At 45.8% G+C, this 26623-nt stretch overlaps 1 protein-coding gene across 1 annotated transcript in view; it reads right to left on the bottom strand.

The window, feature by feature from the left end:
* The window catches only part of GPC3 (glypican 3), a 400170-nt gene extending 382471 nt beyond the window's left edge, over nt 1-17699 (bottom strand). The window contains exon 1 of the mRNA XM_032428379.1: nt 17398-17699. Within this exon, the coding sequence (XP_032284270.1) occupies nt 17398-17572 (175 nt within the window). The 5' untranslated portion in view covers nt 17573-17699. The remainder of the gene's footprint in view (nt 1-17397) is intronic.
* Between the last annotated feature and the right edge of the window lie 8924 nt (nt 17700-26623).

Here is a 26623-nt window from a genome sequence, read left to right as displayed (position 1 = left end):
CACAGTCTGGGTTCTCAGAACTGGTTTCAGGAGTAACTCGCAGAAATGCGGAGCCCTTCGCAAGAGTAGTGATTAGGAACATGGCTCCGGGACCAGACTAAGTGTGATTCATTTCAGAAAAATATTTGTCCTTGGCCAAGTCACTAAACCTCTCTAAGCCTCAGTTTCCTCATCTGTAAAATGGGGGAAATAATGCTACCCACCTGGTAGTGCTATGGTGAGGATTAAATGGGATGTTGCCCATAAAGGGCTTAGCACAGCGCCTGGCTCAATAAATGTTAACGATTATTAGCACCGCCCCCACCACAGGTGCTCAATAAAAACTCGCTGAATTGAAGTCACACCAGTGGGAATGACTAGCAGATGTGAAGGCGGCCTGGGCTTTTTTTTTTTTTTTTTTTAGGTTTTTCCCACCTCACTCTGCCCCAGATGACCTCTGAGATTTTCTTTCTTTTTTTTTCTTTTTCCTTTCTTTTCTTTTCTTTCTTCTTTTTTTGATTTAAAGGATCGAATAGGGGATAGTTAGGCTCCAGTTTTGCTGATCTTCAGCTTTTCATTCAGGGCAGAAAACCAAGTCTGGCGAAGTCAGGCAGATGATTTTCTGAGAAATATGACAAGGCTATTAAAAACTCTAAATGAAAGTTGTGTAATGAGCATGAATCTGAATACATTTAAATTTCCTCTAGATCCAGTAATTCCAGCAACACCGTGACATATATTGCTAAGTGTGCTCTGGCGGACGTGAGGAGACCAAGGCCCTAAAAGATAGCAGGATTTCTTCAAGGGTGGGGGTGGGGAGGGGACAAACAATTGTCATGAAAATTAACCCCTGAAAATGCACAGGATTTTATTACCAAACGGATGCCTGAGGAGATTACTAGATTTTTAGGGTCTTTACTATCAAGAGAGCAACCTGCATGCCTGACATAATTAAGAAGAGACTCAATTATCTAGTAAACTGAAATTTCAAACCACCCTGCTTACCTAAATGAGAAAAGCTGCTTAGACTAAAGCATCATTACTTCTATTTAGACAAGCCTTAGCAAAGATATACAGGGAGCTAAAGAATGGGACCCCACATTCTTCCCTAAGCCACAACAATGCCTGTTTATGTAAATAGGATTTTCAACAACAGGACGGAATCTGAAAAAAAAAAAATGTTTTCATTATTGTCTCTGAAAAAATGCAAATGCAGAAGATGAAAGTCAAGGGGCTTTCACTATAATGGGCACCGAATACCCTAAAATATTTATTCTATGTGAGTCTGAGCCTGGATTCCAAGTGGTTCTAACAAATAGGCAAGGACTCTTTCTCCTCAAAAATGTCTTGAGTACGATATGTGGAGGCACAAGGTTTTCTCCAACTCGGTGGCAAGCTGAGTGCATATTTATTCCAAAACTCGGTTTGAAAAAAAAATAAAAGTAGTAGTAGATATCTATTTACGTTTATTTGGCACCCCTTCCAAACTCTGGGCCAAAACATAAATATCCTTGCCTCCATCCTCACCATCTGCCAATCAAACACCCCCGCATGACCATAACAACCTCCAGGCGCAAACTAAAAGCTCATTAAAGCCTATATGGAGGCTATTGATAGAAGAACTAAACAGAAGGAACGAACTATTAGCAAAATGAATTAGACTGTTCATACTTTTGACAACTATTGGTATTTGTTTGAACTCAAGTGTCCGGCTCCTTCGCTGATAGGTATTGATAACTGCACGGGTATCCCAGAGCCAGAGTTTTAAACTGTGCCTGTAGTTTTTTTGGTTCGAGAACTCAGGTTTTGACCCGTACTCTCTATATCAGCCTTCCTGTTGTTGTTTAGGCAGCTGATAAGAGGCAGAAATCCTTCTTGCTCATTAGGCCATTAGCTGCTGTTAAGCAAAGGGCTGGGGCTGGGGCTGGGGCGGGGGGTGTTCAGTGGCCCAGAGGAATGCGCCGGACTCCACATATAAAGCCAGCCCCGATTTGGGGTTAAGAATTTAACCTTAAAAGGCTGACAAGTCATAAATTTGCCTGGGGTTCATATATATGTGTGACTTTCACAGTTTATATTTCCTAGCCAGGACTCAAAGTCAAAACATGACCCTGATTAATGAATGGTACTAATTGTTATTCCTGACTTGAGAACATTAGTCTTTATCCGAAATATTTTCTTTAAAAACACACAATCTCATACCTAAAACTCTCTGGCTTAGGGGAGTTTGGGTAACCAGTTGGAAAAAAATAGGAAGAGGAGCCTAATGTTATCTGTTACTTGGTGCTACCATTTTGGTAGTCCAGATTGACTCAAATGCTTCCATTTCATTGTGTCCATCAAGCAAAGTGCAAAGGAATGTCCTCCAAATCTAAACATCTGAGATAAAGCAACCATCTGTGACTCTACACAAAAACTGAGCGGGGGCGGAGGCAGGGGTGGGGATGGAAGGGCTGAAGTATCTCCGAGCACGTTTTGTCTAACTTATCTTGTTAAATATTTATACGTAGGTGCATAACCTAACAGCCTTGGCCAAGCTTGGGAGAGATAATAGACACAGGACAAACAAAAGATCCCCCTAAGTGTAAAGACGAAGAAAAAAATACCAAGGAAGAGTCCAACTGGAAGACGCTCTTTAACCTGAAGTCAAATTTGAAACTAGGACAATAAAATCCTGCAAGTGACACGATGTCCTGAAATGTGATCACTTCATCGGGGAAAAGCAAGCTACATTTGGTTAGCCTGTGAGCTAGGTGTCAATTCCACCCCACATTAGCAGTGTCTCAAAGGGGCTCCCTGATCTTCAGAAAAAGGCAGTTCGGTGGAAGACAAGAGATTTCTAAGAACAAAGATGCAATTTGCATTCATTGAGAATTATGACACAGTGAGAGAGAACGTAAACTACATGGCAATGATCTGAGCTACTCCAGTCGGATGTATTTACCCTTTTAAATACTCGGAGTTCTTAGAAAGTGGAATGTAAATTCATCAGTGCATATTTTAGAGCTCTGCAATTCCAAACTAACTAAGGAATCGAATTTCGAAATATCCCCGGGAGAAGTAACCAGGTACCCAAACCAAATATGCGGGCAGAAATGGAAAGGCTGTTTTCTCTCCAGAATCACTGAGGGCAAGCGGATGTGGAGGAGGCAGAGGAAGATGGGGGAAGAGAGAGGAGAAAAGGAAATCAGGAACTCTAGGAAAAGGAAACACAACTTAAAAACTAAAAACTAAAATACAGAGGGAAATATAAAACATTCCACTCCTCCAATTTTTTTAGAGAACAAGAAACACAAAACCATTCAATAAACATAACAAACCGTAAAACACCTTCTGTTCTAAATTATAACCAGTTGAGAGAGAGCATGCGGGTAGAAAGGAGGAAGGCAAAAAGGGAAGATGTGGGGAGCAGTCCGGCAGATGATGAAGGGGAGGGCTCAGTAACTTTGGAGCTTTTCTGAGCCCCAGAAGGGCAGCGATGGGTGTGCTCAGAACACCCGCTGCTCCCCTTGGCTACAGGTGTCCTAATAACTCAGGCTACTTCTTATCACTCTACTCTATGAAATAAAGGGTGATGAGCTTTTGGAGAATTTCACACAGAATTGTTAGTCAGCGATACATCTCTTTGCCACTAGGACCTAGCTTGAAAATAAAACTGGATATTGGTGAGGGGCGGAGAAAGCCTGAATGATTGACTAAAGCTGGTTCCAACTCCTTCAAGCTTTGTGAATGAGGCAACCTTACTCCCTCAAAGAACAAAGAAAAGGCAATCTGACAGCTTTTGAAGGCCAAAAGAACCTTCAGGCAACGTTATTAAATTGACCCACAGCACTGAAGTTTCAAAGGCAAGAAATGACTTAGGTTTTAGAAATTAACACTTTTATAAAACCTTCAGAATTCCATGGGGGAAAATAAACCTTTATTTCAGAAATAAACTTTGAAGTTTGAAAACAAAGCAGAAACTCAGTTTCGGAAAACAGAAGGGACTATTTGAAACACTGAGCACAGTTCTTCCATGGCCCTCTGAATAGCTTCAAAAGCTCCACTCTGACTCCTAGGGATGGCCAGAGAAGGTACCCCCCAGAAGTCCAGTTAAAAAAAAAAAGTGGGAAACCATTAGGTCCCTAGGGTAAGAGCAAAATGGTCTTGGAAGATACTTGCCTCTGGCCACATTAAATTAAGCCAAGGCGTGGACAAGAGGCTCTAACTATCTGGGAGAGCAAAGATTGTTTTCCAAACTAGTCACAAAGTTATTAGCCAGCATACGGGCTCAATCCAGCCCCTTCATTCTTCAACCCCCCCTTCCCTCCTTCTCACCCCCACTCTCTGAATCTCTCTCTCTCTCCTCCCCCAACCTCCCCCCCTCACACATTTCTTGTGTATAGATTGCTGGGGCCACATCAATGAATGAACAGCCAAGCACAGCACAAATGCAAGAAATCAAAAGAATGTGGACCTATTATGTGCAAGACCCTCCCCTGAGTCCTGCAAGGTCCTTGTCCTCAAGGAGCTTACACTTGGAAGCAGCCCTTCTCAAGCTTTAAAGTGCATACAAATCAACTGGGGATCTTGTTTAAAAATACAGGTCTCGGGGCGCCTGGGTGGCTCAGTCATTAAGCGTCTGCCTTCGGCTCAGGTCATGGTCCCAGGGTCCCGGGATCGAGCCCCACATCGGGCTTCCTGCTCAGCGGGGAGCCTGCTTCTCCCTCTCCCACTCCCCCTGCTTGTGTTCCCTCTCTCGCTGTGTCTCTCTCTGTCAAATAAATCAATAAAATCTTTAAAAAAATAAAAATAAAATGAAATAGAAATACAGGTCTCATTCAGCAGTTCTGGGATGGGGCCTGAGATTCTGCATTTCTTGCAAGCTCTCTGGTGATGCTGATGCTCCTGGTGCATGGGCCACCCTTTAAGGAGCAAGCCTCTAGGAAGACGAAAAAGTCAAGGACATAAATAACTAGAAGAGCAAGAGAGAACCAAGGCCATAGGAGAAGTACAATGAGACCAGGGTTCAAAGGGAACTAGGCATGGGGAACCATGATATGGTTTGTGCACATGACATCGCACGGCCACCTTGAAGGGTGGCCAGGACTAGAACACACACTGATGGAAGGTAGACAGTCAGGTGGTCCACAAGCAAAGGCTCGGAGGCAGACAACTACAGGGTCCTTTCAGTTAAGGAGTTCATGGCCTGTTGTGCTTAAACAGAGGGTACACGGGCCAAGGAGGTAAGCGCGAAAGACATGGCGGAGATAGACTCGCAGGACTTAGCCATTTAATTTGGGGGTGAGATGTGGACAAAGAGAAGTCCAAGATGATTGCATGGTTTCAGGTCTGGGTACCAGAGTTGCTATCGCCACGGATGCAGAATGTTGGAGGGGGGCAGTTTTGTGCAGGCGGGAGGAGAAAATGATGGACTGATTTTTGGCTCTGTGGAAAGGGAAGCCTTGGCAGGACTTCTGGATGGAGATGTTCGGCAGGGCGACTGGCAGATCCTGAACTGGACAGCAAGGAAGAGGTCAGGCTGGAAAGGGAGACGGGAGTCATTCAAACAGCAAAGATAATGAAGTCATGGGAATGGGTGTGGGAATGAGCAAAGAGAGAACAGAAGGGGCAAAGGACAAACATGACTGGAGCGCTTGCATCTAAGAAAGGGTGGGAGGATGAAGGCAAACAAGCAGAGATGGAATCAGCCTGAGAGGAGGAGAGAAGCCCGGAGTGAAAAATGTCATAAAGTCAAAGGAGTGTGGGAAGTTAAGTCAAATGCTTTCTATCCAGCCCATCTTCCTTCCCCTCAGAATCCAGTGAGCATACTGGCAAGAGCATGAGCTATCAAGTGAGACAAATCTGGATGCAAATCCTGGCTCCGCATATTACACAAGCTCAGGGAAAGTGAACCTTTCTGGGCCTCAGTCTCTTCATCTGTAAAATGGAGATGACAGCACCACCCTTTCAGGTTTGCTGTGTAAACGAGATTAAATATAAAGCAACTGGCACTCAGTAAATGGTAGTTTCTGTGCTCTTCCCTTGGGGCCCCTTCCATACTATTCCACTAACCTGAAAGTGGTCACGAAAAAATCTACTGGAGAACAAGGGGTTTCAAGTTTACACTGAATGAAAATAGAAGCTTGGATGAAGGCAACCTCTTGAACAATAGGGAAATTAAAGAAACTCTTCATGCCAGAGAAACAGAAAATTCTACCACCCTTTCCCCCCCAACCAACCAAAAACATACACACACACACACACACACACACACACACACACACACACACACTACATCTCCATAGATACTTAAGAAAAATCAGCCCAATTACACAAGTATGCCTAGTATTTGCTTGGAACCACATGTTTCAGAGACCAGCCAGCAGGGCCCAGTCTGAAGTGGAATAGAGACCAGAGCTCCAAAAAGCTACAGCTTTCATTCTCCAGAGTGGGAGGCTGGTCCCCAGTGGGGGCTGGGGTGCGGCAGGGGGGCCTCTATGTTGGAACCAGGCAGGTCAGCTGAACTCAGAAGCTATGGACACTTTATGAGTGGTTGCATTGTCTGTACATAAGATATATGAAAGCAAGGCTTTCACGACACAAATGTAGGTAGGATTGTGAAAGACCACCCACTGCTAAGAGTAACAATTAACAACTTTCAAACAGTTTAAATAGCATGCAAAATTATTAATTACTGCTATCAAAAATAATAGAAATCCAATCCCTTGCTTCAAATGTGCTTCTCTACATTCCCCCCACACCCGTGTGTGTGTGTGTGTGTGTGTGTCTGTGTGTGTGTGTGTGTGTGTGTGTGTCTGTGCTTGGTAGCGCATTATCTTATTTGCAAAATCTTGGACCATGACAACATCTACTCATACTTTCTCTTAATCAAGAGAATTCTTGAAGTCTTTGGCAGTTTTTTTTAAATCACCAGATGTTGGCAAAATGCATTTTAAGATGTGTCACATGCAAAAGCCTGGAAAATATCATCCACACCCTTGACTTCCAACTTGAGCCTATATGCTGATGAGTCCCAACTATGCTTCTTCTGAACTCCAGGAGAGTGTATACACTATTTCCCAGTGATCTCATCTATTCCCAGAGTTTCAGTTAGCATCTATATGTTGTTAATGTCCGAGTATGTATCCCCAGCCCTGATTTCTCTCTTCTACCATCCAAAACACAACCTCAACTACCTAGCAGACATTTCTGCCTCAATGATCAAAGAACCTCTCAAACTCAACCCCTTCAAAATCAAACTCATTATTTCACCCCTTAAAAACATGTTTTTCTTGGGGCGCCTGGCTGGCTCAGTCGTTAAGTGGCTGCCTTCGGCTCAGGTCATGATCCCAAGGTCCTGGGATCCAGTCCCACATCGGGCTCCCTACTCAGCGGGAAGCCTGCTTCTCCCTCTCCCACTCCCCCTGCTGTGTTCCCTCTCTCGCTCTGTCTCTCTCTCTCAAATAAATAAATAAATCTTTAAAAAAATATATGTTCTTCTTGGGGCGCCTGGCTGGCTCAGTCAATAGAGTGTGCGACTCTTGATCTTGGGGTCATGAGTTCAAGCCCCCACGTCAGGGGTACAGTTTACTTAAAAATATATGTTCCTCCTATATTTCACTAAGTCAACAAATATTTACTGAGCACCTATTATGTGCCATAGCCCCACCACCCAGAAAAAACAGAAGTTCTAGACTCTCCCTCCTATCCTCATATCCAGTCAGCAAGTCATACCTGATCCACTTCCTCTGGTCTCTCAACTTCATCTTTTACTCCCCTATTTTCTGCCCTGCTTTTTTTTCACCTGTATTACTAAGACTCCGTACCAGTCATTCTCCATACTGAATACCATTTTCTCTTCTTCAAATGTTTTCATGGCTCTTCATCATCCTTGGATACAGCCTGAGGAAACTCCTCATCATTTCCTGCCTACTTTTCTAGTTCATCTTTCCTCTACATCCACCGCCCCCCCCCCCACAGCTGTTCTCCAACCAATCCAAACCAGTCCAGTCCAACAAATGTGTCATTTTGTCTCTACAGGCCTTTGCATATACCTTACGTGACAGCCCACTTAAGGCAGCTAGGCACCCCTCCTCCATAGCGCAACAACCCCCAGATCCCTACATGGCTCCCTCCCTAGGCGGTGATTGTATCTTATGCATCAGCTCCTAGGTCAGTACCCAGCATAGAATCAGGGCTCAATGAATGTTGCTGAAGTAGAGAATGAATGAAAAACTTTTCAGTATTTATGCAGCGATGGCATATAGAGTTCATTATTAGTAGGTTCCTTTCCTGAGGATTTCCATCTGTTTTCCAAAACAACTAAATGTTGTCCCCAATACAATCACTCCATGAAAGTTAACTTGGAAACTGCCTCTTGGGTCACATTCTCCTTGCTATGGACTTCAACATGCAATGTGGCCAGTGCTAGAAGTCATTTTCCGAAATGAGTCAAATTCACAGTATGGGTTGACCATCACTGCTTTAAATGAGGATCACATCTCTGTACTTAGGAAAATGATGGAACTTAATAAATGAGCTCTATGATATCAGTGACAATTCACTCTGCAACAATTTGGGGCCAATCCAACTGAAAATGGGTTACTTGAGCTCTGAGAAGCTGTACCCCATAAGCTCTTTCCAGGGTAAGTTAGGCTTTTTCTCTAGGTTATTAAGGATGGATAGATGTAGGGATAGTATATGTGTGTATGTATGAGTGTACAAATGTGTGTGTGTGTGTGTGTGTTGGAACCAGGCAGGTCAGCTGAACTCAGAAGCTATGGACACTTTATGAGTGGTTGCATTGTCTGTACATAAGATATATGAAAGCAAGGCTTTCATAACACAAATATAAGACAGGATTGTGAAAGACCACTCACTACTAAGAGTAATAATTAGCAACTTTCAAACAGTTTAAATAGCACATAATTATAAGTTGTTCCTATCAAAATAATAGAAATATAGAGTATTTATACATATATAAACTATGAATATACACACACACGTATACATAAATATAAATACATATAAAACATATCCAAACACCACATTTTTTTAAAGTAGGCTCTATGCCCAATTTGGGTCTTGAACTCACGACCCCAAGACCAAGAGTCACATGTTCTACCAACTGAGCCAGCCAGGTGTCCCTTAAACACCACATTTAGAGAAGGCTGGGGGGGGGGGTGGCGCCTGGGGGGCGCAGTCAGGTAAGCATCTGACTCTTGGTTTTGTCTCAGGTCCTGATCTCAGGGTCGTAGGTTTGAGCCCTGCGTCAAGCCCCACATGGGGCTCTGTGCTCAGCACAGAGTCTGCTTAAGATTCTCTCTCCCTCTCTCCCCTCCTCTCAAATAAATAAGTAAATCTTAGAGAAACCTGTAGGTAAAAATTTCTCTCTACTTGTCACTTCCTCCCCAGACTTCAGTTTTGAAAGAGGGGCAAGAAGGCTCCCAGGACCACAAAGAACAAATAAATGGGCTTCACCTCCACCACCCCATCCTCAATCCCTACTGCAGATCAACTTAGACAATGATGCATCCAGAGACTCAGTCCTTCTCTAGGTATATGCCATCCTAGGATCTCATTCAACAGCGGTCAAGTCCTGTAGACTGTGTCTTTAGGTGTTTATTCTTACCTTAGCTCCAACCTTTATTACTAACTCTATACAAGGCACTCTACTCACCACTCTAGAGGATATCATGCGGAATCAAATATGGCGTCTGTATTCAACAGTTGTAGGGTCTGGCAGAGGCTATGAATAAGCTAGGTACTTCAAAAAAACATGGATACTAAGCAAGAAGAAGTACAAATAGAGTATTTCAGGGACCCAAATGCACTTGGGGCATATCTCCGTATTTTCTATGAACATGCAAGCTTCCAAATTCAAATGTTTTCCAATCCTTTCAGGCTGTTATGTGTCAGTGAACTTTCTGATACATACCAGAGTAAGGGTATGTCCTCCCTGTATCTGTTGAATGTCCTCCCTGTATCTGTTGCTCTAGCCCTTCCTCTCTTGCCCACGTTTCCCTCAGCTTCAATCCTCCGAACCAAAATTGGACAAAGAGCAATGGAGTATCCCAGGATGCTGATACATACTACAAGTACCAGAATGCAGAGTTTGGGAGAGAGGGAGGAGAACCATAACTAAGGAGGAAAGTATGCAAACACAATTCTGATATTATTTTCAAATGAACACCATCCCTTTCCTTTTTACCCTCTTTCCTAGTTGAGCCTCTAGCTGAAAGAACTCCCGATGGGTCAGCCCTAGCCAAATAGTTGAGTTTTCTCAGCTGACTTTCAAAGCTTGCCCCAATGCATACAGAAATTGAGAGACCTCTCAGGAGGCCCTTTATCCTACTCAAATAAAATTTCCTTGGCTGAATATCCACTTTGGATTGTGTCCTTTTAAATATACATTTATGAAGCTTCATGTTATAGGTAAGAAACACCAAAGAAAAACTTACATACATTCCATGTATGTTTCTGTAACTGACACCAAGTTGCATTATTTTTGAAACCTAAATGCCACAGATCTGTAAAGTAAATAAATGCATTTATATATAGGCGGATATATTTAATTTATCTATAAACTTCTTAGAATAGCCTTGTAAACAAGCACAGAATACTTACCTCTTGGAAAGGTTTGGCTAGACTACTTCTTTTGGGGAATTATAGTACAGCCACATGAATTAAACCAGTCCTTTGTCACTTACCTATAGACAACAAATGGATTTTTGACCTGAAAAAGGAGCTGCTTTTTTAGAAACCTTAATATATTAGTAAAAGTGAATCAACTACTTAAATATTGGCTTTATGGAAATTTTGTTTGTAATACATTTCTACTTCCAATCATTCATTTAGTCTACAAATATTTATTGAGCACCTATGATTTGTACCATGCTCTTTGCTAGACATGGCAGACACAAAGATGAAGATCACAGTCTAGTAGGGCAGATATAGACGACTATGAACACATACCTTAAAGATGCCATACTCAGGATTTCTAATTTTCCAGTCATAAACTTATTTCCAAAATCCAGACTCAAAAAGGCCAATTAAAATTGTAGTCTAGAATTCTGCCTTATTCTGGATTTATAAAAGAAATAAATGCATGCCACATTGTGGAAATTCTGAAAAACACAGGATATTCTCAAAATCCTCACTTCTAAGAAACGTACCTCATTCAACTTTCAGGTGGATGGATAGAATACAGTGAGTGGAGGTTTCTTTTATAATGGCTTTAACTTCCCTGTCCCTTCTTATTGCCACTTTCACTTGTATTTTATCTCCCTTCCTATCAATTATTTATCAATATAAGCCTATTAAGTATACTTCAAAGAGCTTAGTAGATTTACTAATCTAGCATATAAATACAATTTCAACTACTGGAAGCAATTAACTGTTTGGAACACTAGCAATGCATTTTGGTCCTAACACTGACTCCTTTTTACTCATGAGAAAAAATACAAACTCTCAAATAAGGCTTTATCCAGCTACACACAAAGAGAGGCAAAAGTGAACACGCCTTTCTTGGTAATCACTCTGGATTCATTTTTGTTTAAAAATGGCAGACAAGTATTTCTAATAATTAGCACTTGGACAATTGAGGTTTAATTGGCCTAATTTGAAGTACAGAACTAAACCTTTTTTACTTTGTACATTCAACGAGGTCTTCAAGCGAGACTACCATGCTCCAGTGAGGGTTTTCTCCACACACGCAGCATTTCAAAATGCACATTTTCTCTGCTGGTATGCCCACCTTCACCTTGCTTTCTGACTCACATTCTCCCTGTCATTCTATCTCAGAAGGTAAATTCCCATTACCTTACACTGTCTCTAAAGCCAGTCTGGGGCCCATGGTTTGGATTCTATTCTCTGATGCTCATTTCTTAATGGAGTGCTGGGGATCCTGTTTCCAGCCGGACAATTTGCTAAATATGGGCAGATGAGTGGGGGGGGTGGGGTTCTACCCACACTTTCCATTAGACCCTAGATTACCCAAAACATCAAACCCCTTTGCAAGCTTGGCTAGGGCTGAATAGATGTTGGCTCCTGGTATGGTCTCTGTAATTGAGCCTGTGCACAAATTCTGATCCCAGGCTACAGAAACGTGTGAGGTACTTCAACAGGTCCGTGCATGTGTTATAGCCCAACTCCAAAATACGGTAATGTCAATGTTAGCGAGAAAGGTCTAGCTGACATTCCATCAAAGAGTTTGATTTAAGAGATGTGTTACAATTTATGTGCTATAATAACTGTTGTCCTGTAATGATACTACGCCAATCATAACAATGTTGCTAATTTCAATTTGTTCTTTGGGTACTCGACATTAATAAGCCCTTCCTGATGGTTAAGAGTCACCAGCTAACTGAGGAAAGACTGAATCTGGCTCCAGTCAAGATATAGGCAGCCTGAAAAGTTTGTCCACACACCCCAGCGGTGTACCCAAACAAACTGGACTTGGGCTTCTAAAATAAGTAAGATGACATAGAGCTTAGGAAAGTATCTGAGAGTTCATAGGGAATACGTCATGATCTAGAAATTCTATTATCATCAATAATTTACTAAATGTGCTATGGTGCTCTTGGTATTGTGCTCAACACTGCACCAAATGCAGGGCTTTCCCTTTAAGAAGCTTCTAATCTAAAACATACAAATAACCATATGCAGAAAAAAGCGAGAGATCAGAGTAAAGGAAGCATTCACAAAAATGTACAAATTCAGCATGCCAGAACTTTTCAGTTGAGCAATATGATCCCTAGTGAAATTCTTTCCAAATGATGTATCGTGTGCACAAGTTATAAGTGATTATCTTCAATTTTCTTAGAAATGAGTAATAAGATACCTCTTAAGACCCATGCTTTTGTATATGCATCAAACACTGAAGTTGGCGTGGTCATTGATAGCTGCCATTTAAGGAGAAAACATATTTTCTGTCTTGTCTCATAGCAGACAAACCCAGGCCTCTTTCTTCCCAGGTTGGTAATAAGCAGCCTTTTTCTAGGCTACAGCGAACAGCAAACATGGCAACTCTAAAGATGAAAGTAGCAGAAAGCTCAAAAATATTGCATCCAAAAGACTGGATGCAATCTACCAGCCCATAAGAAAAAAAAAAATTGCAAAACTGACACCATCTGTGTCATCTAGCATCCATCGGAATCATCCCATGCATGCATCTCCTAATGCTTGCGTGGAATTTGCTCCAAGAATTAAGAAAACTCTCTTTAAGATGGCGGCCCTATTAAGAGCGACCGCCCTATCTCCCACTTCATCTCTTCAGTTCTTTTCCCTTGGCCAGGCTGGCTATTGTGACCATTCCAGCCAATTTCCTGGAGGTATTTTCTAGCCCTTTTCACCCTGTTTAATCCTACAAGTTTCCTGAGAAGCCTGTTTACTCGTAGGCTCCCCCACGAGACTGTGAGCGCCTTGACAAAAGGGGCTGTGTCTTACTCCTCTCGGCACATCCAGCACCTCACTCGGGGCCGGCCAAGGAGCGCCAGGCTTAGGCTCCTCGCAGGCCCGGGCGCTCCACCGACCACCAGCCATCTCCTCGACGGGCCCCACGCTGCCCTCCAAGCCCAGCCCGGTACCACCCGTCAGGGCCGGCCTCAGAGATCTACTCAGACCACGCTCCGGAAGAGCCCTCCGAACTGTCCCCAGTTAGCGTGCAATAATGCGACTTTGTCAAAGTGTGAACAAATCACCTGCTCGCCCCCACGTCTAGGGCGGCCTCGGCAGGGAGCAAGTCCTCCCACACCCACACCCCGTGTCTTGTTCCCTCTCCCGACATTAGGACCCCTAGCTACTTCCAACTGACTGGGGAGCCGCGGCTGGCCACCCAGACACGGTCACTAGGTCTCACACTTTAAAACAACAACGACAACAAATACCAAACTCTCTCTTTGTTTCAAGAACGCTGATTTTTATTTTTATGGTGTTTCATCTATTTTGAGAAACTCCAAGTCGGGCTTGGCTCTTCAGGGTTGCCTTTGACCCACACGGGAGTTTGGCCTTCGGGATTGGTTCCTGCACTTTCCAGGGCCCTCTAAGGCAAGATCCCTCAATCTTTGGGGAGTTGCAACACTACCATGGTTTGTTTGATTTTCCCATTCCCGTCCGTCCCCTTCACCACCACCCCCCACAAAAGCAGTGTATGGCATTCATAAAGTGAATTACACTTGATTTTTGTTTAGAGGAATTTTTTTTCAGACTTCTGTAACATTCCCTTGAGACAATTGGAAACATCATTGTCTGATTACTAGCTCACTTTCTTTGCCTAAAATTGTATCCATTCTTGATTGCGCCTGTGGGTAGGTTAAGCAAAACAAAATAAACATCCAGACTTATGAGCTCATTGGCTTTTTTCTGAATTTTTCTAAATTAAATAAGGGCAAAAGAGCTACACTGAAAGTCAGTTATATGGATTTTTCTGCCAAATGCTAACTCTGTGTGCCTGGTTTCCATCTGTGGTGCCTTCCAAGTTACAAATCCTTAAAAAGAGAGAGAGTGGGGTATGAAAAGATCTATGGACTTGGGGGACATGCTATTTAGAATTGCTATCCCGTGTCTTTGAACGCTCTAAAAGAAATGGGAACATGAGATTGTAAGGCTTTAGATCAGCTTTGTGGAAGTCTGGTATAGCCCTTCAGCACCAGTGATTTATTTTTTAGGCTGGCTGATTTCAAATGCCATTTAGTCTCATCCATACTAGCATAAGAAATGTACCTTATCCACTCTAACCCAATTCTGCTAATGGCCGAAGTTAGCAGTCAATCCCAAATGCTCCCCCTAAGTGAGACAGGACATTCTTGAGGATTTCTCCTTCCTGTGACCAAATCTCATTTTATCTGGGACAAAAAGAGCTTTAATTAGCAGTTAGTACAGTGACGTGGGCAAACTGAACATGGCTTAAAATATAGATGGGGGAAAAAGAAGTCAAACGGTCATCTTGACGGTTCATAACTATCAAATAATTTGCAGCTCTCTTTCAATTTCCAACCACGGAACAACAGCAGCAAATGACACATTTATTCACTTTGAGATGATGCACTTGTCATTGTATTTAGTCGGCCATTATCATCTCTTCTCTGAATTACTGATGAGCTCTTTCCACTTGTGGACATTAGGATTTTCACCATGTTTCCCATTCTACAGTGACCAGAGTTGTCCAAGTGAAATTCGGGACACATGGTTTTCATGGCAAGACAAGAGTACTGGAAATCTGCGCAGCCCCCGGAAAATCCAGGATATATGGTAGCTAGCTGCCTGGGTGTCACCGTATTTGAAGTTTGGCTTTACTCCAGCACGAGTCAGAACAGTGCCTGCCCGCCATCTAGAAGGTGCTGGCCACTGCACACGGCTGTTTAATAGAAGTGAAGTAGGGAAATTGGGTTTATATGAAGACCCTTGGAAAGTAATTTTGCCTATAGAGTTTGGGAAATACTGGAGGAAAAGGGAAAAAATCCCCATTAGGAATTCCTGTCCTCTACAGCATGGCCATCCTTAGGCAGGGAGCAAGGGAGCGTGCAGGGAGGGAGCCCAGGCCAAATCTCTTACACACAGTGTGTGGGCCCTCCCAGTACTTGTATACAGATGCTGCAAAGAGGCCGGCAGCCAGAGAGCTGGGGAGGAGGAGGGAGGGCCAGCGCCAGCACGAGTGTGTGTAGAGGGAGGGGGTTGCTAAATGAGTATCAGTGTGTTCCTTCTGGTCTTTTTCTTCTTTTAAGTACAACCTTTACTCCCTGGCCTCGAACCAGCCAAATGTGGCCCCAACCCCAACCCCGGAACCATTCATCTCGCTGGGACCCATCCTGTGAGGACCAATTTTTACGTTATCAACAAGAGTGTATTCTCTGGCCTTAGCAATCTAATTACCACGGCACTTCGAGGGGAGAGAGATTGCGCCTGTTGTTTCAGCTCTGTGGAACTGATTCATAGGTTGCCCCTTACAGCTCCTGCACACGCCCACGTGGTACGTTATGAACATTTAACAGCGGGAGAGGTAGTTCTCCCCTCCCATAGAGCGAACTCCTGCAACGCAATATTTAACATATGCGCAAATGCATTTCAGTCGCCAAAAGGGGTGACCAATTACCTTTGCAACCAAACAGCGGGCTCGCTCGGCTCTTTTAATCCACCTAAAGAAAAGGCTGAGGGCTGAGGGAGCGCCGGCTGCCTAGGTAAGCTCCCGCTAGTGAACGCTCGCTGGCAGCGCCCACAGGGCGCGCGTCGCGTTCACAACTTGGTCCAACCATCAGGCCCGCCTCTCTGACTTGTTGAGAGCCACGAGCCAAGTTTTGACGAGGGCTGCTCCCCGATCCCTGATCCCTCCGAAGCGCGGGACGCGCGCCTCGCTGGAGGCGCGGGCTGGGAGGAGACCCCGAAGGCCACGGACGTCTCAGGGTTTGCGAACACCACCGGCCGCTCCTGCAGAGCGCACCTCCGATAAATTAACCTGTTTCAAACCAACTCTTCTCGCCCGCAGTGTCAATGTAGCAACTTGTCCTAATTGGATTCTAAGGCAGGCTTTTAGGAGTCCAACCGCGGGACAGTCAATCACACGGGGCCATTAATATTCATCTGTTGACAGCGGCAGCCCTCAGCGAAGGTTAAAATATGCCCTTACAACACGATCTGATTGTGCAGAACAAAAGGCAGGCGTTCGGAAACTTTCCTCCACCTAAAATCATCTCCCCTTCAGGGTCCAGCCTGTCAAGAAGGCAGATGAATTTGAGAAGGGGAGGAGTTAAATCATCTTTGGACTCCTGCTCCCCGGCCAGCAGCACCGTTTTCGAAGCGATTTTGCCAACCTGGATAAGGGACGCTGTTTTGAAGGGAAAGGTTCGGTCCTCCTCATCTTGGGGACCCTCCTACTCAAAAGTTTCCCCCAGCGTGTACTCTACCTGCCACTGTGGATTCGGAGATCTGTCCCCAACTTTGCCTGCACTTGGGCCCGCGAACCCCGGGAACCCAGGCTGCGGAAAGGAGGGCGAGGGGGGCAGGCTGGGGAGAGAATGGCCGTAGCCACGGTCCAGCTCCGGCGGAAACGCTGGCACGTTCGTGCAAGGGAGGGTGGCGAATGCTCGAGGCACCGGCTCGGCTGTGGGGCGCCAGTTCGCCGAGGCCCCGGGAAGCAGCTCCCACCTTCCCGCCCTCCCCCAAAAATGGGCGCTCGCGAGAAGGCCCTCCCCGCCGTGCCTCCCACCCGCACCTTCCCTGACAGCAGAGCGAGCCCGGGAGATGCGGACACGGTCCACGCTCACCCTTCCGCCCTCCCCCGGTAGACCTGGCCGGGCCCCGGGCGCAGCGACCACTCCCAGGTGCCCAGCGGCGGGGCGCACGACCGCGGCCCCACGAGGCCAGCGCGCCCGGGGGTACGGTCGCCACGCGCCCCCGGCTCCCCGCCGGACGCGGGGGACGCGCGCGGGGTCGCCTCCTCACCTGGCACGGGGGTTTCGGGCACCCACTTGAGTCCGGGCTGCAGTCTCTGGAAGAAGGAGCGGACCTGGTGACAGGTGGCGTCCGGCGGCGGCGGCGGGGGCTGCGCCTGTCCCGGGCAGTCCAAGCTGAGCAGCATCGCCACCACCAAGCACGCGGTGCGCACGGTCCCCGCCATCCTGCTTCGCGGGCAGCGAGGAGAGCGCGGGAGAGTGGCAGCGGGGGCGCGAGCGGTCCCGAGACTCGGCAAGGCTGGCAGCGGCCCTGAGGAGCGGGAGACGTGCCGCTACCCAGCCGCGGCAAAAGTTTCCTCGCAGCTACCTGGGCGCGGGGCGCGGGGGGGAGCGGCGCGGCGGCTCGGGCGGGGCGGGGCCGGCGGGCGGGGCGGGGCGACGGGGGACCGGGCGGGGCGGGGCGAGGCCAAGCGCGCGGCCAGGGGGGCGGCGGCCGCCGAGCGGCGGCGAGCCTGCGGGTGCGGGGGCGCGGGGCTGCGGGGCCGGCTGGGGCACCGCGGCGCGGCGACCGGGCGGGAGCGGCGGAGAGGAGGGCGCCGAGCGCGTGCGGTGGCTCCTGGCGGCCCAGCCCAGCTGCCCGCTCGCCGCCGCTCTACCCAGGGCGCTCTGGCATAACTACTGCAGAGGGGCTGCGGGCTCCGGCGCGCTGATTGGCTTCCCAGCAGCCGTCCCCTCTGACTGGCTCTGGGAGAAGTTCCCCAGCCTCACTCCTCCTTCCCGCCGCTCATTGGCCTACAGCCGCCAGGGCTTTTCCCTTTAGGATTTTTGCAACCTCTCCATCCTTCCTTGAGGTGCGTGGGGGCTCCCTGGCCGCGGGGCCCCTCTCCGCTTCGCCGCAGGCCTCCTCCCAGCCGGGTCCAGCTCGCCCCTGGCCACCCGAGCCACCCGAGGTCTTCCTCCTCCGCACAAAATCCACCTCCTCTTCCTGCTCTCCGAGGGGCTTCCCTCAAACCGTTTTCCCAACGCAGCGGCCCCGGTCGGGTTCGCAAACCCAACCCACGAATAGTCACATTCAGGGGCAGCCGGGGACCGCCCGGGGCGGGGGGGGGGGGGGGTTCACAGCCTGCCTCATCTTTGACTCCTGTACCTAAAAAGTCTACAAGCCCGTGGGATTTGCTACGTTTGATTCCAAAGAGCCACACAAAGTCAGAGAAAGCACTTGATCCCAGGATGTTAAAAGAATCTGTCTCCTGCAAGATAGCCCCAGGTGACCCTTCATGAAGCAAAGCATAACTGGTGACAACAAAATAACCTGGGGCTTAACGCCAGCCTAACTCATGAGGAAATCATTGGACACAGCAGATTCATTGAGCCAGAGCTTGCCTGTTTTGTAGATGGAGTAGAAGGCTGTTTCAATTGTCTCCTAGACCCAAATCCCCACCTCACCTGCTTAAATTTCTCCATTAGAAATCCAGTTCTTTGAAAATGAAATACCTCTCAAAGGAGGAATGCGTTTAGTCATTACCCATGTGCTCCTAGGTAAGGATCTTTAACTCTCCTATTCTTCTCTGTGACCCCCCCCCACATATACACACACATGCCTCTTAGCACGGTGCCTTGCACGTGGTAGGAACTCAAAAATTACTCGTATAATGACATGATTTAACACCTCAGTGTGGATTAGTTTATCATCTGATTGTGTTGTTTCTGATCTAGGTAAAAGTAGGTTTTGATTAGGAAAGAAAAGGGAGAGCCTCCACACCACAAATTTTCCAGGGAGTGCCAGACCAGGAGAGAGGAGGTCATGTGCCAGAACTTGTGGGCTGAGGAAAGAGGTAAAGGAAGGGTAGGCTGCTGAGGAGCTCGCTCATTCATTCGTTCATTCATTCAGTAACAAAGATTTGAACTCCTACTATGCACCAGACACGTGGGATGCAAACAGACAATGAGGATCCAAAGACTAACTCTTGGTACCTAACTTCAAAGAGCTACAAGTCTAATGGGGAAAACAACCAAACAGAAAATGTTAACACAGCACATGGTCAGTGATAAGACAGAAGCAAGGGCAGCATTCTAAGGGGTGAGAGGGTAGGTCAGAGGAAGCTTCCCAGAAGAGACGGTGCCATAAGCTCAGGCTTACAAGGCCAGCAGGAGTTGAAGTCAGAAAAGAAGCTGGCAAGGAGGGGGCCAAGGGAAAAGAAGCAGCACGAGCAGAGATGGAGCAGGGACAGCCTGTAGGGCCCCATTGCAGGGTGGGAAGTACAAGCAACCGCTCAGGCTGGGGGGGGGGGGGGGCGGAGAATGGGTCAGAAGAGCCCATGAGGCCGAGGTGAGCGAGCAAGGGCCAGGTGATGCAGTCTTGAAGCCAGGCTAAGGAGCCTGTGGAACCACTTAAGGGAATGCTAAGCAGAGGGGTGACATGATCATATTTGCCTGAGGAACAGATCTCTCCGGCAACTTTGTGGATTGTGGAGAATGGTTTGGAGAAGAAAGAGGATTGGAAGCAAGTTAAAACGCTGTGAAAGTCATCCAGACCAGAAGCGATAAAGGCCCAGGGCAGAGGAGATGTGTGTGGAAGGGAAAAAAAACTAGCAGCGGTATTTGGGGAGGAGAATGAAAAAGGCTTAATGACCTGGTGGATGTGGGGGCTGGGAGAGGAGTCAAGGACGGAGGGCTCATTCATTCTTTTTTCAACAAACATTTGAGTGCCGCCTATGTATCTGGCATTCTTCTCCTACTTCATAATTTTGCCTGGGGCTAGGCCTGCGCCTGCATTGAACATTTGACAAATGACATATCCACTTTAAAAGAAACACCAATTAAGAGTCATAATTTGGCTGGTGAGTTTGATATGTTCCACCTGTGGAGCCCTGTGACCAAAGGGCAGATTGGAAGGCAAGCATTGATTGAATTTCATGACCTCGCAGAGGAAGACATGACCTCCCATAAATTCATGATCTTCCAGAGCTCATGCAACTAACTACAAAGGCAACAGTTGTTTTCAACTACTGGGTAGTGAGTACCTTGAAATGAGGGACTGAGACCTATTTTTAATATAACCTTCTTTATGTGATACGCTCTGTATGAGCCAGGGGGGTGCTTCCCAAAGTAAAGTGCATGAATCCGTGGTGGGCCAGTGAAGTTTTTGGTTTTTATTTTACTCGATATTTATTTTAATGTGGATTAGAAAAATATATACATGAGTAGCGCACCTAACCCCTGACTGCTTTAGGACAAAGCTAAGTAGATAGTGCTGAAACGAACTGCTTTCAGTGAAAACGTGAGCTGGCTTGAAGAAAAACATGAAAGAGTATTAGGAATATGACGATATGGCAAAACTTGTGGGGTGCTATGTGAATGACCAGGACTAGGGCTAGCTCACAGGCAAACCAGCCCTGAGGTTTGGGGAACTCTTTGGCCTCAAAGCGTCTGCTCCTCCTCCATCCAAGCAGCTTCTTCAAGGCTTTAAGCCAACCTGAGGGAGGAGGGAATGAAAGGGGCTAGGCTTAAGAAGCGGTTCCATTTTTATAAGGGCCTCTCAAAGACTTTCTGGTCTTCCAGCCCCCAAGCGATGACTCTGGCAGTGGAATTTCAGACACCGGGACAGCCCCTGAGGAACAACAGGCTTTGGGTCAGGAACAGCGATCGATCCAGTGCTCTCTGCACATCCAGTGACAACGGAGTTTTACTGACAAACATCCAGTTCCTTTCCCAAAGCCTAAAATCTGTTCCGTTACGTACTCTCCACTGCCCAGATGAGTGACTATGAATTAAGACTGGGTTTTCTTTTTTGCTCTTTTACATAAACAACCATCTTACCCTTCAAGGCTCCCTTCCTCGCGTTAGGAGTCAGGCCAATGACTCATTCTTACTCTTCAGCTGGAAGAGACAAAGAGAAACAATCAGTCGAGAAACACAAAAGGATGTGCTGATTGAGCCAGCGTTCACTTTCTACAATTCATGGTTCTGTGCTTTCAGGCCCCATTGGAAGCATTTAGATGACACCGTTGGGCCCCATTTTCCTCTTTGGACCTCAGAAGAACTTTTCTTCACCTTTCGTTCCTAGTCTCCAGTTTGAAAGAATTCAAGAATTCCCAGCTGTAGCCAGCAGCTATTATCTTGCTGTAGCTGGGAGGAGAGTCTAGTTCCATGGCTCCAAAAGCAGCATAAATCAAGGTTTCTGGGAGAGAGTTAAGAAAGGGTGTTCAGCAGCTGCCGCCATGGGAGGGGCTCATACACAGCCGTGCACGCGGCCACACACGCACACATGGTTTGTCTTGGGCCCGGTTCCCTTTGCGCCCCAGATGATGGCCCGGTTCCCTTTGCCCCCCAGATGATGCCCTCCTCTTCCCACCCCCCTCAGGTACACAGTGCCTTCTCCTCCTTGCCCTATCCTCAAAACCGGCTTTCAGAGAAGAAACTTTCAGACTCATCTGCCTACAGTCTATCTGCTTGATAGGATATAATGGGGCTGCCCACCCAGGGGTACGGGTATTTTAACAGGGATCAAAGCTTTAAACCAAAGGAACAGAGCTCTCCAAACTGTGGAATTCCAGGCATTCGCCAGTGGGAAGGGAGTGTTTAAACTGAGGGGCAATGAGGCCTTTTTTGGTGCACCTGAAATCACATCATGTAGACAGTTGCTTATATGTTGGACCGCTGCTGCCCCCAGTCAACACGTCCCTAGCCACACCTCTGCACTCCATGGCACACAGCCACTTTGTCTCCCCTTCTCTCACAGTGTATGAGTCCTTTGTGGGGCAGAGAGGAGGGGAGGCGCCAGGCACACTGATCCCAATTCTCCCAAACATATAAGCTATGATCAGAGAATGAATTATGGTCCTTTGGGAAAGAGCGTTCATTCATTCATCCCAGCCAGCAGGCCAGTGCAATGTAAATGGTAACTTTGTAAGTTGAAAGACTTAAAGCCATTTTGAAAATTGCATAATAATCCCAGGCAGAGTTTGGCTCCATGTGTATGGAAAATTAATAGGGCCGGCTGAGATGCTTGCATTATGAGTTGTGGATGGATAGCCTCTCCTCAGACCAGGGACTATGCTTGGCCCTCACTAAATCCACAAAATATACTGAGGTTCTTGTAAGCTAGAGTCTAAGACTTGGGGGAAAAAATTATTGAAATTTTTATTTGTGGCATCATGTTGATTACCACAAATAAAAAATTATTCTGTTCTGTCTCTGTTTGTATGAGGGATATTGATCTAGATTCCTAACATATTTCTTCATACCCCCAGTCCATTGATTTTTTTTTGATTGGGCAGACATAGTGTATCTATCTATCTATATCTAACATTTTGTCTCTTGCATAGGATATTTGGTTTTCTAAACAATTTAATGGGTTTGTAGTTTGGTGGTTGAGACTATGGTAGCATTAAATCTAAAGTCTGGTGATGCCTGAGGCATGGCAATTCACACATCCTTTGTTTTGCTTTGAATTATCATGGCCCAAAAAACACAGTGGTTCAGGTAATGTAATATATTTATTTTGTCGTATGGTGCGTAGAACCTATAAGTAATTTTACTATGTTTTTGTTTTTTTTTTTTTTCTGGGTCTTTATGCTCTGGAGCCTAGGTCAACAGAGGATCTCCAACAGTTGAACTCTCACGTTGTTTCCTTCCATCAGGTTCCTTTCTCATCCTCAAAGCTCCCTGAATTCCCAGCAATCTGGGGGAGGAAAATCGACAGCCACCACCACAGATAGCAACTCATGCTTTCTCAACCACCTCTCCCATCCCACTTCCCAAACCCCATCCACAGTTCTAAGTCTTGCGGAATTTCCAAAGTAGCATCTCTCAAGAAAAGGCGATCATCCCCACCCCACCCCTAACTCTATAGACTTATCATAAAGGCTATCCATGAGGGACTGTGTTCCTGAGCAGCAGTGTGGTGGGGGCCTGCAGCCAAAGGAAGGGGAGAGTAGGTACCAAACCATTCTATACCCGTTAGCCCAGCGTCTGCCATATTTGCTGTACCAACACCTGGAGGGACCATTGTCTCCACCATGACTTGTAAGCTTTAGATGAGCACAGGTTCTCATGATGCTTCTCTCTCTATTTCCTCTAGTACAAGTGCTACTCAAAGTGTGGTCTGGGTACTTGTGCTGGTCCCTGCACTGTTTGCTACCGGTCTGTGCCAAGTTTAAGTACAAAAAGGGAGAGTAAGCCTTTAGAAAATTTTATAGCATTTTGATACCGCAGCCACATGTAAGCACATGATGAATTGGCCCCACTGTTGAATCTCATAATTGTTTAAAAACGGTCTTGTATTTTGGTTTTATTTCCCAGTTTTTCTAGTCATTCATTTTCATTGTAGTTTCCCCAAGTATTTGTACATGTCAGACAGATAATAAAAAACATATAAAATAAACTAATCCTTTACTACAGCCTGAGAAGCACTGCCCTAGGATGTGCCCAGTGCCATGGTAGTCACTTCGTAAATATTTTTCAAATAAAGCCCTGTGAAGCTTTTCTTTACAAAGATAAATTTCCACCTTCCCTACTTATAGAGAGTTCCTATTAAAATCACAACACGTAAAAACTTTCCGATAATACGTAGCCCATCTGAAGATAAATTTCTCACTAAAAGGTTTCTCCTACAAAAATTTCCCCATAGGAACATTCTTCTTCTTTGGCTCACTTTTATTCAGCAATACTCAGAAGAGAGTAAATATGGTTTTTGTGAGATTTTGCGTCTCAGTAGATCTTGGTGTAAATTGCAAAACAGAAGTTGAACTCCACAGCTTTCGTATATTATTTTACCGATTATCCACCCACCCCCCAGATTTTATATTTTTTCTGTTGTAAATGAAGGAGATGCTAGCCTGTGTACCAAAACCTATCTTCTTAGAGCAAGATGATAAGATCCAGAGGGAAGTACTGCTTCCTTGGAATGCCTTCATCTCATTCATCCTTACAACATGTCAGAAGCATAGCAAGTCTCCCCTGCCATAAATAAATTGCATGTCATTACTCAGAAGATTTAAGCTCTGTTGGATGTCTCCAGTCCTCCTCTAACTCCTGTTAAACTTATGGTTAATACCATATGGTTTGTTAGCAGCTTTTTGTCTGCTATTGTTCTAAAGTTGTTTCATGTGGGAGTATCCTGTCTTCCCAAATAGACTGGAATAACGGAAGGAACATAGGACTAGGGAGTCCAAAGAGCTGGTTTCTAATTCTTGTGCTGCCACTCTGAGCATTGTGCCCCTGGATCAGTAGCTTAACATCTCTGAACCCACAGCCTCCTTCCTTAACTTCCAACTGAGGAAGGTGGTCTATATACTCTCTAAGAGTCCTTCTAGCTCTGACAATCTGTGTTTCTGTGACTGTGAACTCCTTGAAGGAAGGAACCCTATACTTCTATACCCCGCTTCTAGAACAGTACCTAGAGCATAGCAGGCCCCCAATACCTATATGTTGAATGGGTGACTGAACACAGCCCTCACAACACACACCCCAACAATGGGGTGCAATCTCCACAGGAGAGTCTTGAGAAATATTTGTTGGTCCATCGGTGCTCTTCTTAAAGTACTGTGTACAACATTTAGAATCTAATTTTTTCTCCTAACGAGCAGCCCAGCCATGCTTGTTGTAAGCAATATTGCAAGAGTGGAGATACAAACAGACATACTTCTATCGTATTTTCTTTATCTCCAGAAATCTCAGTCAGAGATTTTTAGAATTATGTCATTAAAATCTTTACGTAACTGAGGCTTTGATGTTGACTCTTTAAGATTGTGAAGTACTGACGGTAAGAGACTATGTTTATCTGAATCTTGCTGCATGGGGGTCTAACAGGTTACTATATTGGCTGGAAATGATGGTAGTAAACTTTGAGGAGGGTTTATTATCAATTTTTCCCTGTTGAAAGACCTGTGTCAATCCTTTCTATGGAAATCTTTCTGAGATGTAGTGCATATTTCCCTGCCTTACTAAACAAAGTACAGGAAATCTAATCTATTCTTGCTGCTCTGTTCTCTCATATTTAACTTGTGTACGATGTTGTGAATATATAGAAATGGTGATACATTGGAGCCGAATCTGTGCTGGGCCTATGACACATCATGAAACTTGCTTTCTTAAAAACAAGCACAATAAAAATCCCCTGTATGATTTGTCTCTTCCTTTTTTTTTTTTTTATTTATTTATTTGACAGAGAGAGACACAGTGAGAGAGGGAACACAAGCAGGGGGAGTGGGAGAGGGAGAAGCAGGCTTCCCGCCGAGCAGGGAGCCCGATGTGGGGCTCGATCCCAGGATCCTGGAACCATGACCTGAGCCGAAGGCAGATGCTTAACTACTGAGCCACCCAGGCGCCCCTGTCTCTTCCTCTTTAATGTATGCTATAGAACATATAGAGATCCAAACCCTCCTGCATGAGTCTGATTTTTACAAATTGTAATTCTGGAATGAAAGGCCCTTCATAGGCTGTTCCTTTGCTGTCAATACTTGTAACGAGTAACTTCAACCATCCGGTCAGTTTCAACCCACTCTTTAGTTTACTTGTTTTAACTGATGTTGCAACACGGTGATGACAAGAGTCCCTGCAGCATGGTGGAGTGAGTGTGGGTTCTGGAGTCAGATAGTCCTGAGTCCAAATTCCAGCTCTGTTACTTACTAGCTGAGTGACCTTAGGCCAGCCGCCCTACGTGGCTGAGGCTTCACTTACAAAATAAGGATTAAAGGGGCGCCTGGGTGGCTCAGTTGGTTGGGTGTGTGACTTTGGCTCGGGTTGTGATCCCGGGGTTCTGGGGTTGAGCCTCACGTCGGGCTCCCTGCTCAGCGGGAAGCCTGCTTCTCCCTCTGCCTGCCGCTCTCCCTGCTTGTGCTCTCTCCCTCTCTCCGTGTCAAATAAATAAATACAATCTTTTAAAAAATAAGGATTAAAAGCTTAATCTTTGGTTGATGAATTGATGGGTGGGTAAATTCATGTGATAATACAAATACAGGTGTCCACTGCAATATTCCTTCGGCTTCTCTGTATGCTAGGAAAAACATAACCTTGCAAGGTCTTTGTGAGGACTAGAGATAATATAGGTAAATTGTCTGGCACAGTGTAGGTATTCACATTATCCTATGAACTTGAAGGCTATTTCTTTTAAGGGCCATCAAAGCCAGGTTTTCTGTCTGTTTTTTCTTTTTAATACAGATTGCCTTATTTTTTACGAACAACATTTATTGACCCATCACTATGTTCTAAGCGCTGTTGATACAGCGATTAGGGCAAAATTCTTACCCTCGTGGTCCTTATCCAGGTTTGTT

Source organism: Phoca vitulina, unplaced genomic scaffold (genome assembly GCF_004348235.1).
Source record: "Phoca vitulina isolate PV1807 unplaced genomic scaffold, GSC_HSeal_1.0 scaffold39, whole genome shotgun sequence".
NCBI classification, from domain to species: Eukaryota; Metazoa; Chordata; class Mammalia; order Carnivora; family Phocidae; genus Phoca; species Phoca vitulina.
This window is presented reverse-complemented; position numbering and strand designations above follow the sequence as displayed.